This window comes from Phaeoacremonium minimum (genome assembly GCF_000392275.1).
Source record: "Phaeoacremonium minimum UCRPA7 unplaced genomic scaffold PA7_03_scaffold_62, whole genome shotgun sequence".
Classification (NCBI taxonomy): Eukaryota; Fungi; Ascomycota; class Sordariomycetes; order Togniniales; family Togniniaceae; genus Phaeoacremonium; species Phaeoacremonium minimum.
Genome location: NW_006920969.1, coordinates 473,769 through 486,771, shown reverse-complemented (window position 1 = coordinate 486,771; position 13,003 = coordinate 473,769). Strand labels below are relative to the sequence as shown.

The window sequence follows — 13,003 nt, the reverse complement described above, 5'->3', positions numbered from 1 at the left end:
TCGATAGAGTGCGCCGAGTCGTGAGGTAATAGACAGTATAGTTGATTGAAAAGCAGTGAAAACGATAACAAGATGACTCGTAGACCAACTCATTCGATTATGTGGCAGGGACTCTTTGAAATATGAAGCCTCATGTCCTAAATACAACACGTATCACTGAAGTCTCGCATTGACACGGTTATCCTCTTAGTCTAGGCGGCAGTCTTGGGTGCCTTGAGTCGTGTTGCGTGGCCTCCACGATGCTGCCAATCTGGCCAGAACTCGGAGAAGGACACATTGCCAACAGCGTGTCGAGATGGTTTGAATCTAAATGGCAGTTTAATTTGATGCCTTGACAGTTGAGAAGTTGTGATGTGGCCTAAGGGTTGCGCAATCCGTCACCCATGTCATGGATGGGTCAACATTTCCAACATCACCAGTAAGCGAGCTGGTCCAGCCACAATCAATCTAGAGCCAAGCACATTCTCGAGAGTCAAGTAATCATTGTAACAAGTAGACGTAACGAGAACACGCTGAGAATATCATTGACTGTGCCAGTTTGCCTGTTAATCGCTTTCATCTTGGACCCCACCGTGTTGAATATTACCAGGCGAGCGTGTTGTGAGTACATGGCTCAAGACTTAAATTCTTGCCCATTAGATCTATGATGATTGAGGAATACTGTCGCAGTCTAATTTAGACGTTAGGTCAAGGGAAAGGCCTCGAGTAGTGATAGATGCATTGTAACAAGCGAGTGTTATCTGCAATTGAGAAATGGGGATTCGGCATGGCGCCGAAATTGCGCTAAGCCGACGCCGTCTTCCGGATAACGGGCCTGGATTGAAGCAACCTGCGCCGTGGGCTACCACTTTTATCATGAACCTCTCTTGAGATACGGCTCCTCCCGAGCGTGGAGCTCGGCCGCGACCGGCACTCTTATAAAGCCATGCCCGTCCTTTTTGCCATTTGAACTCAACAATTGATGGTATGTAAATACGGCTGCAGATTGCCTAGCACATTGAGGCAGTAGACAGACCGACAATGCCTCCTCGGAATGAGCCCTTCCACGTCGCCATCGCCGGCGCGGGCATCGCCGGGCTGACGGCCGCCATCGCGCTGATCCACAAGTACCCCGGGTCTATCAAGGTGACAGTCTTCGACCAGGCCACCGAGCTCCGGGAGATCGGCGCTTCAATCGGCCTCGGGCCAAACGGGCTGCGGGTGCTCGAGAAGCTCGGCGTGGACGCCGCTCTGTCCGATGAGATCGCCTTCCGGCAGCCGAGCGGCTGGCCTACCGTCTACCGGCACTGGCGGACGGACGAGGTCATTGCCTACGACGTGCACCATGATGTCCCAAACCCGAGGCATGCTATGGCGCGGTATCACCGGGCGCATTTGCAGAGGGCGCTGCTGGATAGTCTGCCGGAGAAGGTCGAATTGAAGCTGAAGAAGCGGCTGGTGGGCTTGACTGTGAAGAAGGGTCCCGATGGATCAGATTCGGGAGTTTCCGTAGCCTTTGAGGACGGCACTACCGTCGATGCTGACTTGCTGATTGGAGCCGACGGTATCCATTCCAAGGTCCGGAAGACGTTCGTCCCTGAGCACGAGCTCAAGTGGACGGGGTGGGTAGCATTCCGGTCGGCCTTTGACGCCTCGGTATTGGATGATGTGGAAGGCCTTCCTGAAGATGCTATCTTCTGGGTCGGTCATGAGAGGACTCTCTTTGCATCGAGGTTAGGTATGCAAAACACTGCCACTTTGAGTATTTCATACGATCCAAACTGACGATTGGGCACAGGAAAGAATCAGTATACGGTGGTTGGAGGGTATCATTGCAACCCAGGGGATCCCAACGCAGACTTTCGCGACACAAAATGGAGCGAGCCTGGAGACTTGGAAGTTCTGAGGAACTACTACAAGGTAAGGCGCAAGTCCCTTCCTCACCGCAATTTATGAGATTGACGAGATAAACTTCAGGGCTGGAACCCAATGGTGGAAGCCATCGTCAATAGAGTGCCGTACACACGTCTTTATCCCAACTATGCTGGCATTGGACTCGACCATTTCACATTTGAGAACAGAGTCGTCCTCCTCGGCGATGCAGCCCACACACATGGTGGTGCGTTCGCTGCCGGTGGATCACTCGCTATTAACGACGCATACGCGCTTGTTCTTGGCTTGTCATATGCTTGGTCGCCCGGGAGTCTGGAGAAGCCTACTCCTGGACAAATCAGGAAAGCATTAGATTTATACGAGAAGACACGCAAACCACATATTGACAAACTCCTGTCAATCATACACTCGGGCTATCGAAAGCCTTGGGAAGGCGCAGAGACAGCATCCGAGACAGACGAGGAGCTTCGGAAGAGGATAGACGGCCGTCCGGACCCTTCATGGCTGGCAGAGCATGATGTTGAAGCAAGGTTTCTGGAGGTCGTAGAAGAGTACGAAAAGCGTGAGACCACTAAGAATCAGGAGAAAGAATTTAAAAGCCCCCAGTCTAATGGCGAGGCCCAAACCAAGAATGGGATTGACTTCGAAGGGCTCCTGGCGTAGCTTAGGTCATTCATACCGTTTCTGAGTAAATAAACAGATAGACATCTATAAGATACTTTAGAATACCCTAGCGAAGCATTTATATTCTCCCCCAAAGATGGTACGCCACGATAAGGATTTTTCGTCTCGTTGAGCTCAGATTCAAGGCGATAATAACCCTGCGAAGGGAAACAAAAAGGCCGAGCAACCATGACCACTGACTTTAATATCTGCGGTGTAACCTGACTAGCCCGCTAGCTGAATAAAGTTGGTATTCCAGTTTGGCAACGGTACCCGGAGCTGTCGACCACCCGGGTGGCGTTCGGTTACCACGAGGCACGATCGGGGCAACACGACAGTATTATGCAGAAGAGAATAACCGATGTGCACTAGTGATCCTTTAATCTTGCCTGCCGAGACGCGGATATGGAATCATTTGCTCGATTGAAGTGAAAAGTCTCTGTTTTCGAAAGTATTATCAAGAAATGGGAGTCGATATTCCTCCTACATACTTGACTATTGTGTCGAATTCGCGATTAAATTTCTGACATCTTCTATATTGGTCGTCTGGGAATGGCACGGCTTCAAACAATCTTGCTTGTGCTTGGTACCCTGTTTACTTCTCCTCAAGCTTTGTGTACTTGCACCAAACAGGTTGTGAGGAAGGAATGGTAGGTGTCCATGTCCTGTTCTCATATTTACTTCGCCTATTCATCAATTGATATCCTGACGGATTGAATTTTCAGGCGGACGCTTTCTGCAGCTCAAAGAGCAGAATACCTAAATGCTGTGAAGTGCACTGTAGAGAAGCCGGCGCTCACACCGCCTTTCAATGATTCTGGAGTCATCTCTCGCTATGATGATTTAGTTTATACGCACATTCAGCAGACATTCAGCATTCATTATGTAGGCCACTTTCTACCGTGGCATCGGTACTTCACTGCTACATATGAGCATATGCTTCGAAACGAATGCGGCTATTCCGGGGCGCAGCCGTATTGGGACTGGACTCTCGACACACATGATCCCTAGGACTTCCCCCAATCACCGGTTTTTGATGCAGATTTGGGCTTTGGTGGAAATGGCCCCTATGTTGAAGGCAATGCATCTGATCCGTTCGCCGTTCCTGGTCGTACTGGTGGGGGCTGCGTCTTAGACGGCCCATTTGCAAACGACTCATCTATGGTGCATCTTGGCCCTCAGAGCGCAGTAGCTTACAATCCACAATGTCTTCGACGAGACCTTAGCCCCACATTTGCTAATCGATACTTGGCAATGAACCAGACTCAGTTGACATTGTCTCAAACCGATTATGGTTGGTTCACCCGTGTGGTCGAAGGCGGTCCTAGTTTCGATGCATCAGGAATTCACGGTGGTGGCCATTACGGCGTAGGGGGAACATTTGGTGAGTTGACAAGCCGTTTTCGCTTTTACCAATAGTGACAGAAAAGAAAAGGCCAGATGGGCGACTTGTACGCTTCGCCGTCCGATCCGATATTCTTTTTACACCATGCCAACCTTGATCGTGTTTGGTGGTCTTGGCAGACATATGATCTACAGAATCGACTCGATGATATATCCGGTCCCATCTTCCTCATGGATTATGAGAATGTTCAAGGGGGAAATGTGACGTTGGATTTTGTTATGACTCTGGGTGTAAGTGCACCTAATGTGACGGTTGGAGATGTTATGGACATTTCAAGCGGTAAAGGTGATGGCATCATGTGCTATACATATGATTCTCTTTATTCCTTGGAATAAAGCTATCCTGTTGTTATCTTCTATAATAACTAGCCTCCATGTTCAACTCCACAATTATTCACGATGCCCGGCGCGCGACCCGTTTCTCTAACCGACACGCTCGAGATTCACAAACGGACTTGAACTCCACTGATCTTCGTTGTTGAGTTGCAGCAGGATCTTATCCGTTCAACTTCAGATCTCAGCTTCAAGAGCTTGCCTAATCCTTTTGCTGGGTAGCCAACTTTCTTCAGGGGTAAACCACCAAGTCACGACGGCAAAAATCGTTATTATCGCCATGATGATCGGCGCATAATTCAATGTAGACGCCTCAACAGGGAAGATATACGGGGAGAAAAGCACCGCGACGATCCAGCCGTTCCAGAACAGACTGATGACTTGAAACGGCTTGCTGAGACGGCCCAGGCTCCAAGCAGGTCTTGGAAACTGCTTGGGGGTCAGGAACAGCCTTCCTGCACAAATAAGACCGTACGCCGCAGCGGAAGGTACTCCGGCAGCCGAGACTAACGACGTAAAAGCGGCAGAAGACGGTAGAATAGTACATGTGACGATGGAGGCTACAACCCAGACCACAATAACGGCATTGCGGGGTTGGCCATCAATAACACGCGAGGTCCAGGCGGAATAGGGGAGGACGCCATCACGAGCAACTGCGAATACGAGTCGAGACGCGGCAAGAATAGCAATGGCGGTGTTCTAATTTAGGCCACTGTTGTTAATAAATTGTTCATTACTTCAGGGGGCTTAAGCTGGACTTGGAGATACGTACAAACCACAATGCCACAACGCAGATAACATTCATGAAGATATGCCCACCATCTCCGAGGATGACGGCATAAAGCGGAACGAAGGGCTGCGCACCCCCGAATGAAAAAAGCGTATCGGCATCAGGCTGATATTTGATCAACGATTAGTTTCAAAGAAGGGAACGGCTGGCGAAGGGGTGCGTGATAGTACTCACAACACAGAATAAGAAAAGGATAACAACAGAAAAGCCACCGATACCGCTGACGAATGTACTCCAGAAGATACCTCTTGCTGCAGAAATCGACGCATTCTTGGTCTCCTCGGCTACATGGCCTGATGCGTCAAATCCGATAAGAATGCCGGCAGTGGCAAGGTAGGATAGGCACCAATTCCACCCGGCAGGAGCTCCGGTTCCATTATAGGTTGTCATGAAGGCGTCATGAGCTGATCGAAATCCAATAGTCTTGCTGGTAGCTATCGGTAGCCAAATCATGTTCAATAAGAAGTCTAGGATGACACAGGCCGTGGACAGGGTGAAAATCCACTTGAAGTAACGGGCTGAACAATACGTTAGCTATAAGATGCCAGGTCTGAACTATATCGAAGTGAGAGATTGACTTACGCGGCATCAGATTCCAAAGAGCAGCTGCAGCAAGCAGAACTTCAGTGCAAATCCACTGAACTGCTCTGAACTTGACACTACTCGTATCGGAGGGGAAGTCGAGGTCAAAGACAACGATTTCCTATAGTCGGCTTCATTAGCTAGACCGCATCATGACTATAAGCTTATGATTACTTGAGTCACCACTTACAGACAGTATGTAGTTAACGGCTCCCTGGGTGTTGCCTGATAGTGGTTATGTTAGCCAAGTGTCTCGTCTCGGGAAGCCTCTGGTTCTCGAGGAGTTCGTTGTTGTAGTCTGCGCTATTAAACGCTACTTACTGGCACAGAAAGTCGTCCATGCCGTAGTACTCCACCACGCAACAATGAATCCAAACAGCCTGCCCCATTTTGGCCCAGCAGACTCGGCAGCCCAGAGGTAAATGGATCCAGCCAATGGGAGTGATGAACAAATCTCGGCGATAACTGCGGCGGAGATAAATGTAAACACGCAGGTGACCAGGAAGCTCGTCCTATGTCTCGAGTTAGCAACGACATTGGACTATCAGCTCTAATAGGAAGCTGGCAAAGCTCACCAATACGCCAAGTTGCCGCCTGCTGCTATACCGGTTGAGAAAGTCACGCGAACTCCGCCGACGAAGTAGAGAGCAGCTATGTATGGTGTCAGCTTGCGGCAAACGATCCCATTAAAGCAGTCTTGATCACACACCGAATGTTGTGGCAAAGTTATGAAAAAGATTGTAGCTTCGCTTGAGGACCTATTGGAAATTTAATAAAATGTCGGGATAACGCTTCCCCCAAAATGTCACATACTGGTTTATAACCGAGGCTTTCCTATTTTGTTGTCAGTGGAATTCCATGATATCAAATATTCTGCATTGCAAATTTCTTACCAGTACTTGGGAGTCGGACGTGTTCTGATCTACCTCGCCCTCAATGCCGTTGATTACCTCCCCTGGGGGAGCTTTGAGCGATTCTTGGTCGACCATGGCGGCTGATTCGCAAACTTTGCTGGATAGCTGAAGAGCTTGAGCTTGGATGACCGAAATCAGTATGCGCCGAAAACGATGTAGCCGAGTCCTGACTTTAAGTCTAGAAGCTTTGGACGCGCTTCACATCAAGGTGCAGCCTCAATCAAGCATGGTCAGTGATGGTGCAATCGGGCCCTAGCATGAATTCTGAAAAAGACGCCGAGGCGGCTAGACCGAGTACACTCGGTAGAGTCTACTAGCGTGAAAGTCTTCGGTAGGTCAGAATGCTGCTACTAGTCTAGTTCGCGAGATCTCAAACAAGACCAATGGGAAGCCGTGCGTAGCCATTCGGATTGGAAATTCCTCTCAACTGCTCTATTTTCACTAAATCGCAAGACAGTCTAATTTTGCTCATGCAACCTCATACCGATATTTTGCCCGTGAGCAAAGGGGCCGAGTGAGAGAATGACTAAAATCTGCCTCGGTTCGTTGGTGAAACGATGTGTGTCAAAGTGCTGCCATCTCCACATGCGCCAAGCACGCAATATCTTAGACGGCTTAGGTTATAGCGTCATCACCAGGGGCTTTGATGCAATTGTTCCTGCATTCTGTCTTATGGTCTTCCACGTGTAGTGGCTTACTTTGTTCAGCCCTGCCAAGTATTCTTATTTCATATGAAGAAGACTTCCTGCCCCTGTTCGACTTCTCAACAAGGTGTGTTCATGGTACGGTACCCAACTGCCGAGACGGGAACTATTCAGCAAAGCCAAGAAGGAGGCTGAACCGACAGAAAAGCCATACCATGTTTTTTGCCGCAACATTGTCACTTGCCTTTCTGGCTATCCTTCTCATTCTCGTCAAGGTACCTATCTAGCATTAGCGTAACATGCATGCATCTCCAGCGTTGACGCCATGTACAGAGCCTGCGTTTGAAGAGGTCACCCCTATCAAGTATTCCTAACGCCTACCCTCTGGCGCCGTACTCGCGACTGGCGTGGGCGTTCTTGAAAGAGCATTCTGGGAAGGTGACATTGGACCTTCCCCTGCTCCATGAACACCTAGGTGAGTGACTCTTGAACGACACTGCGCAATGCATATCACACAAGTTCTCACTCCGGCTGAACATATGCAGGCCCCTTGATTCGTATAAGTCCAAATGAAGTCTCATTCTACTCTTTGGATGTATATGACATAATATTTAAAGTCGGCAGCAAATTCAAAAAGGATCCGAGAGTATATGGAGAATTTGTTCAGGATGGCCACCCGGCCCTCTTCTCGATCACGTATGTGGACCCTTATCGTTGGAATTCGGTTGATTCTCTGTGTTACTGACCTGTCATAGAGATCCAGCAGAGCATTCAAAAAGGAGAAGACTCATGGGACAACTTTTCAACCGTAGTAAGATGGAACACTTAGAAGGATTGATGGCTCAGCAGGTCGCAGAGCTCGTTGCGGCTATAAAGCAGAGAAATCGAGCCTTTGATCTAATGCCTGCATGCAGAGCCTTGGAGGCGGACATTATCTGTAAGAATTGTCTCAATTGCGCATGTATATGTACCTGACCTTTCCAGCAATGTTCTCTTTTGGAAAACCTATCGGGGCTGTCGCATCCTGGCAACAGGGTAGCTCCTTGGGCATGGTGGAGGCAAATGATAGAAAAGCAACATGGATGCCGATGGTGAATATGAGTCTGCGATTTCCACAGATTTCTTGACTTTATGCTAAGAACAATAAGTTGGTGAACTTTCCCACTCTTTGCGGTTTGTGGGAATCTCTTGAGGACATCTTCGATCTAGTTTGTGGCTACAGATCGCCATACGGGCGACATCTTCACAACTTCGATGCGGTGAGTAGTTAAGTAGTCATGCATATCTTTCTCTTTGCTATACGCCTACGACGCTTTATCCTGACTCTGTGATAGTGGGCACGTTCAAGCTGGGAGGAAGCTCTTGCACAAGAAAAGGCGTCTTCTACAACGCCTAATCTTGTCAAGACATTGGTTCGATCGGGACTCCATCCAGAGACAGCCTTGTCAGAAGCTAAAGAAAATCTCGGACCGGGGACAGACACAACGTCAGCTAGTCTTGCCCACATTCTCTGGGCGCTGGCACATAATGGCCAATTTCAGGAGGAACTTTACCAGGATCTCGCCAGAGTCGGATTCTCGACCGACATGACTAACCTTGAGAGCGTAGCAAAACTCAGAGCATGCGTCAAAGAAGGCATCCGCTGGGCAGGTGCAGCCGCAGCGATGTTGCCACGCATCGTTCCGGAAGGGGGGATCAAACTGTGTGGACATCTCATTCCAGGAGGCGTACGTCTAACCTCTAAACTTCTCTGTAAAAGCGCTAGCTGGTGGCCACCATACTAAGGATATTTTCTGATCAGACTGTTCTCACATCGTCGCCAATCTGGTATTTGCGAGATAAGACGGCATTCCCAAGTCCGGAGGAATACGACCCGTATCGATGGTTGACCTCAGATGGGTCAGATTTCCGCGAAGATGACCTGAGAGATCGTTTTTACATCCCATTCTCCAAAGGCGCCAATGTATGCATGGGATCTCAGTAAGTTAATATGTTTCATAGTATCTAAAATGGAAATGTGTTAACAAATTTAAAGTTTTTCGTATTATGAGCTTTATCTCTCTGTCTCTGAAGTGATTCGAAACTTCCGCATCCGGCGTCACCAGTACGGCCCTTATTCAAATTGCACGGAAGGCATTGCTACATTTTCAAATGGATGGCAGCGTGTCAAACTCCCTCAAAGAAGAGAATGGGTGGCAGCGGTTTTAACTGAAGAACTTCTTGTCACTATGGAGTCAAGATAATAGCAAATTGAAAACTACTGGCACTTCATTGTTCGAACGAATCCAGCTTGCGTCGTGACTAGCGTCAGGCATTAGCTGGATATGACACCTCAGTCTAGGCTCTGAGGACTTTCCTCGTTGCCCCAGTATTAAGCTGTTGCTACTTGAACTTGAGCTGTGGCCAGCCTGCGCATTTCAGATTCTGAAGTTCATACCGAAGAGCATTCTCCTGAATATTCTTGCGGTGAAGTTCCTTACTGTCTTGAAGTAAGTCGATGACGGAGTACCAAACCAACGAATGTATAGAAGAGACGGCGGTATTGCTTACTCATTTCATCGGAACCGGCTATTTTCGAGTGACTTTCATTGGTTGCTTTGCATCTGACTGCATTCTTCTTTATGCCCGTGGAGTTACACCGCAGATAGTCACAGGGCCCCTCATCTTCAAGAGACAAGCACTGATCTACCATTTGAGGAGGAAACTCTCTTAGAGATTATTTGCCAGGATGGTCTCCAGTTCAGTTGGGAGTCAAGGCTGTTGGTAGGCACATGCGTCAGGGTTTGTTGACCCCGGAAAGCAGCTTCCGCGGTCTGCGGATGCTGTGCGCATACGCACATAGATGTGCATATTAACCCTCACCTAAAGATAACCTGAAAACTCTCCCCCCCTCGACTTAGCCCCTTACACTTCTACCACACCCCAAAGACTCATTTTACGTAGTAGTACTGGCGGAAAAGTCAGTTTGGAACACAGCTATGGCACTGATATATTATGCTCTAGGAATTCTTGCGGTAGGATTTCTTCTCGCACAGGGCCTCAAACCGCGGCAGATCACCTCCGGCCAAGCTCCCTTCCCCAAAGGCCCAAAGGCGCTCCCTTACCTAGGAAACCTACATCAGCTTCCGCTCACGAAAGCTTTCCTGGCTTTCACGTCTTGGTCTCGCTCTTTAGAAACTAGTACTCCAGATGGTCTAGTCGGTCTTCATCTTGGTCCCAACTCCCGGGCCGTGGTCCTCAATAAGTGGAACCACGTTCGTGATCTTCTCGATTCTCCCGGTAAAGGCGCAATTTATTCTGATCGTCCGTATGTTGCTGCCGCAGACTATGTCATCCCAAACCCACCGGGTACTGATCTCCACCTCGTCTTTGCTCGTTATGGACCCAAGTGGCGACGAGCCAGAAAGACAATTGTCGACTTCCTCAACGACAAAGAGGTTGTCAGTTTGGTAGAGGTTCAGGAGGCAGAGAGCAGCCAGATGATGTGGGAACTTTTAACGGGCACCTCGGACGGAGATGCGGCATATCACCGGTTCGTGATGCGGTACTTTGGTGCCGTGATTCTTGCGAGCGTCTTTGGTATCCGGGGAAAGGATTCAACACCCGAGAGCACGGTGATGCGCTTCTTTGCCATCCAAGATGAATGGGCCGGGATACTGGATCAAGGGGCTCTTCCGCCAATAGAAGTCTTCCCGTGGCTCCGATACATACCTGATTTCCTCACTCCATGGCGAGGCTGGAAAGCGAGGGCTGAGTTCCTGAAGAAGAAACAGAGTAGTTTTTATCATGAGCTATTCATGAAGACCGAGGCCAGGCTGAGGGCCAGGAAATCAGAAGATTGTTTCATGTCGAGGCTGATACAAGATCAGGCGAGAGCAGTTCAATCTGGTAAAGACAAAGGCGTGTACACACAGCTTGAGCTGGATTACATTGGTGGCTTTCTCATGGAAGGTGGTGCGGATACAACCGCAATGGCTTTCGAGACTTTTATCCTTGCCATGGCCTCGTTTCCTGAAATACAAAAACAAGCTCAGGAGGAGGTCGATCGGGTTTTCGGAGCCAACCAGTTACCCTGCGCAGCAGATGCAAAGAGGTTACCATTTCTCAAAGCTTGTTTCCTAGAAGTAAGCAATCCATGTTTTACTATTCAACGAGCAAATTCGAAGATGAGTATTGTACTAATGCCGCTACTACACACTGTAGACATTGCGGTGGCGACCTGGCTTTCCCACCAGTATCCCCCATGCAACTACGACAGACGATTCGTTTCAGGGGTTTTATATACCAAAGGGAACAACCATTATTCTCAATACCTGGGCTATTTCTCACGACACAGAAGTTTTCGACGACCCGGATGCGTTCAATCCCTCCCGCTACATATCCAATCGGTTTGGAATCAAGAATACTAAGGATGAACCCGAGCATGTGAAAGACGCCTCAGAAGAACTGGCCGCCACTAGGGCTATACTGGGTCTAGAAACTTCGGAAACTATTTCGCCCGAAATTTCTCGTAGGCAGACGTACGCCTTCGGTGCCGGACGGCGGGTATGCGCGGGACAAAGAATGGCGGAACAGAGTATGATGATCACCATGGCGAAGTTGATGTGGTGTTTTGACATCCTTCCAAGCGGTACTGGGAAGCTGGATGTTGATGTCAGCACAGCTTACAAAGACTCTATTTTGACGGGGCCAAAGTTGTTTCCGGTCAAGTTTGTTCTACGGGAGGAGAATAAGAGAGATATCATCAAAAATGAATGGGAGAAAGCAGACCAATTTCTTAGCAGATTTGAATAGGGCGACAACATGCATCTCACCTCGATAAAGAATGGCATTCATACAATATAAGCCTAGCAGAGACTTGATTTATGGCGGCTGGAACACAAAGGAGTGTCAAGACCATTTTTCTAATCCGTTCACTTTCCACCTTCTCCGTAACTAGTACTAACTAGTGACAATGCTCCGAAAAAGAAAAAAAAAATAAGGGGTACTATCAAAGTACCAGCTTTCTTTACCAGACCGGGTCATCCTGCTTCCGTCTGACAGTACTATGTTCGACGTGAGTCATGACTGACGCGGATAATAATTCATTGTTACCACTTGCAAGGCGATATCGCATTCCGCGAATGCATACGAGAATGAACACCAATATCAGCATGAGTTAATCAAGCAGTTTCCCCCGCCTGAAGATTCCAATTCCGGGTATTGATTAACAGCCTTCTATGCGTATATGCAACATGAACTATAAAAGCATTATCGTGAACACTATTGCCATCGCCACCGTCAACAAAAGCCTCAAGCCTTGCATGAACTCCTTGTTTCCTCCTGCCACTGTGACCGGCGATGTTGGACTAGCCTGAGGTGCTTCACTAGAAGTTCTGCTCTCCGCTGCAAATGAAGGCGCGGGGAACACTCCTGTGGCTGGTCCCGCGGTTCCAGATGGCGACAGAAGCGTTGGCTGGTAAAACCCAACCTCACAGACCGTGGTCTCGACTGGAAGTGTTGGGCGAGTTCCGTTCGCGTAACTATCCGGAGCATATTGGAGCCACTGTCCTAGAGCTACAGGTTGTTCTCCGGCGGTTTCTGGGGTACAAAAGCCAGTCTTGGGAACTGTCAAAGTGACAACGTCTTCTCCATGCGATCCGCATGCTTCACAGTGAGCCTCAGTTGTGGTCCACTCGATTGGCGGCACTCCGTTGTTCGCACAGATAGGGCATGGATGATACTCTATTGTGATAAAGACTTCGGTCACCGCCAAGGATCCAGGATCTTTCAGGTCAACGGTCGTGTAAGTTACAGCAGTG

The 13,003-nt window shown here is 48.8% G+C and overlaps 2 protein-coding genes across 2 annotated transcripts; one reads left to right on the top strand and one right to left on the bottom strand.

Annotated features, from left to right (window-relative positions):
• Positions 1–1,020: 1,020 nt before the first annotated feature.
• UCRPA7_1179 (putative salicylate hydroxylase protein) lies at positions 1,021–2,535 on the top strand (the record flags this gene model as incomplete). The annotated part of the gene is made up of 3 exons (XM_007913766.1): positions 1,021–1,717; positions 1,778–1,899; positions 1,957–2,535. The coding sequence occupies 3 exons, from the start codon at positions 1,021–1,023 to the stop codon at positions 2,533–2,535; spliced, it is 1,398 nt and encodes a 465-aa protein (XP_007911957.1).
• Positions 2,536–5,005: 2,470 nt separating this feature from the next.
• On the bottom strand, positions 5,006–6,633 carry UCRPA7_1178 (putative amino acid protein; the record flags this gene model as incomplete). Its single annotated transcript, XM_007913765.1, has 9 exons — positions 5,006–5,167; positions 5,237–5,580; positions 5,645–5,765; positions 5,835–5,869; positions 5,966–6,156; positions 6,220–6,295; positions 6,354–6,402; positions 6,458–6,478; positions 6,538–6,633. The coding sequence occupies 9 exons, from the start codon at positions 6,631–6,633 to the stop codon at positions 5,006–5,008; spliced, it is 1,095 nt and encodes a 364-aa protein (XP_007911956.1).
• Positions 6,634–13,003: the final 6,370 nt, after the last annotated feature.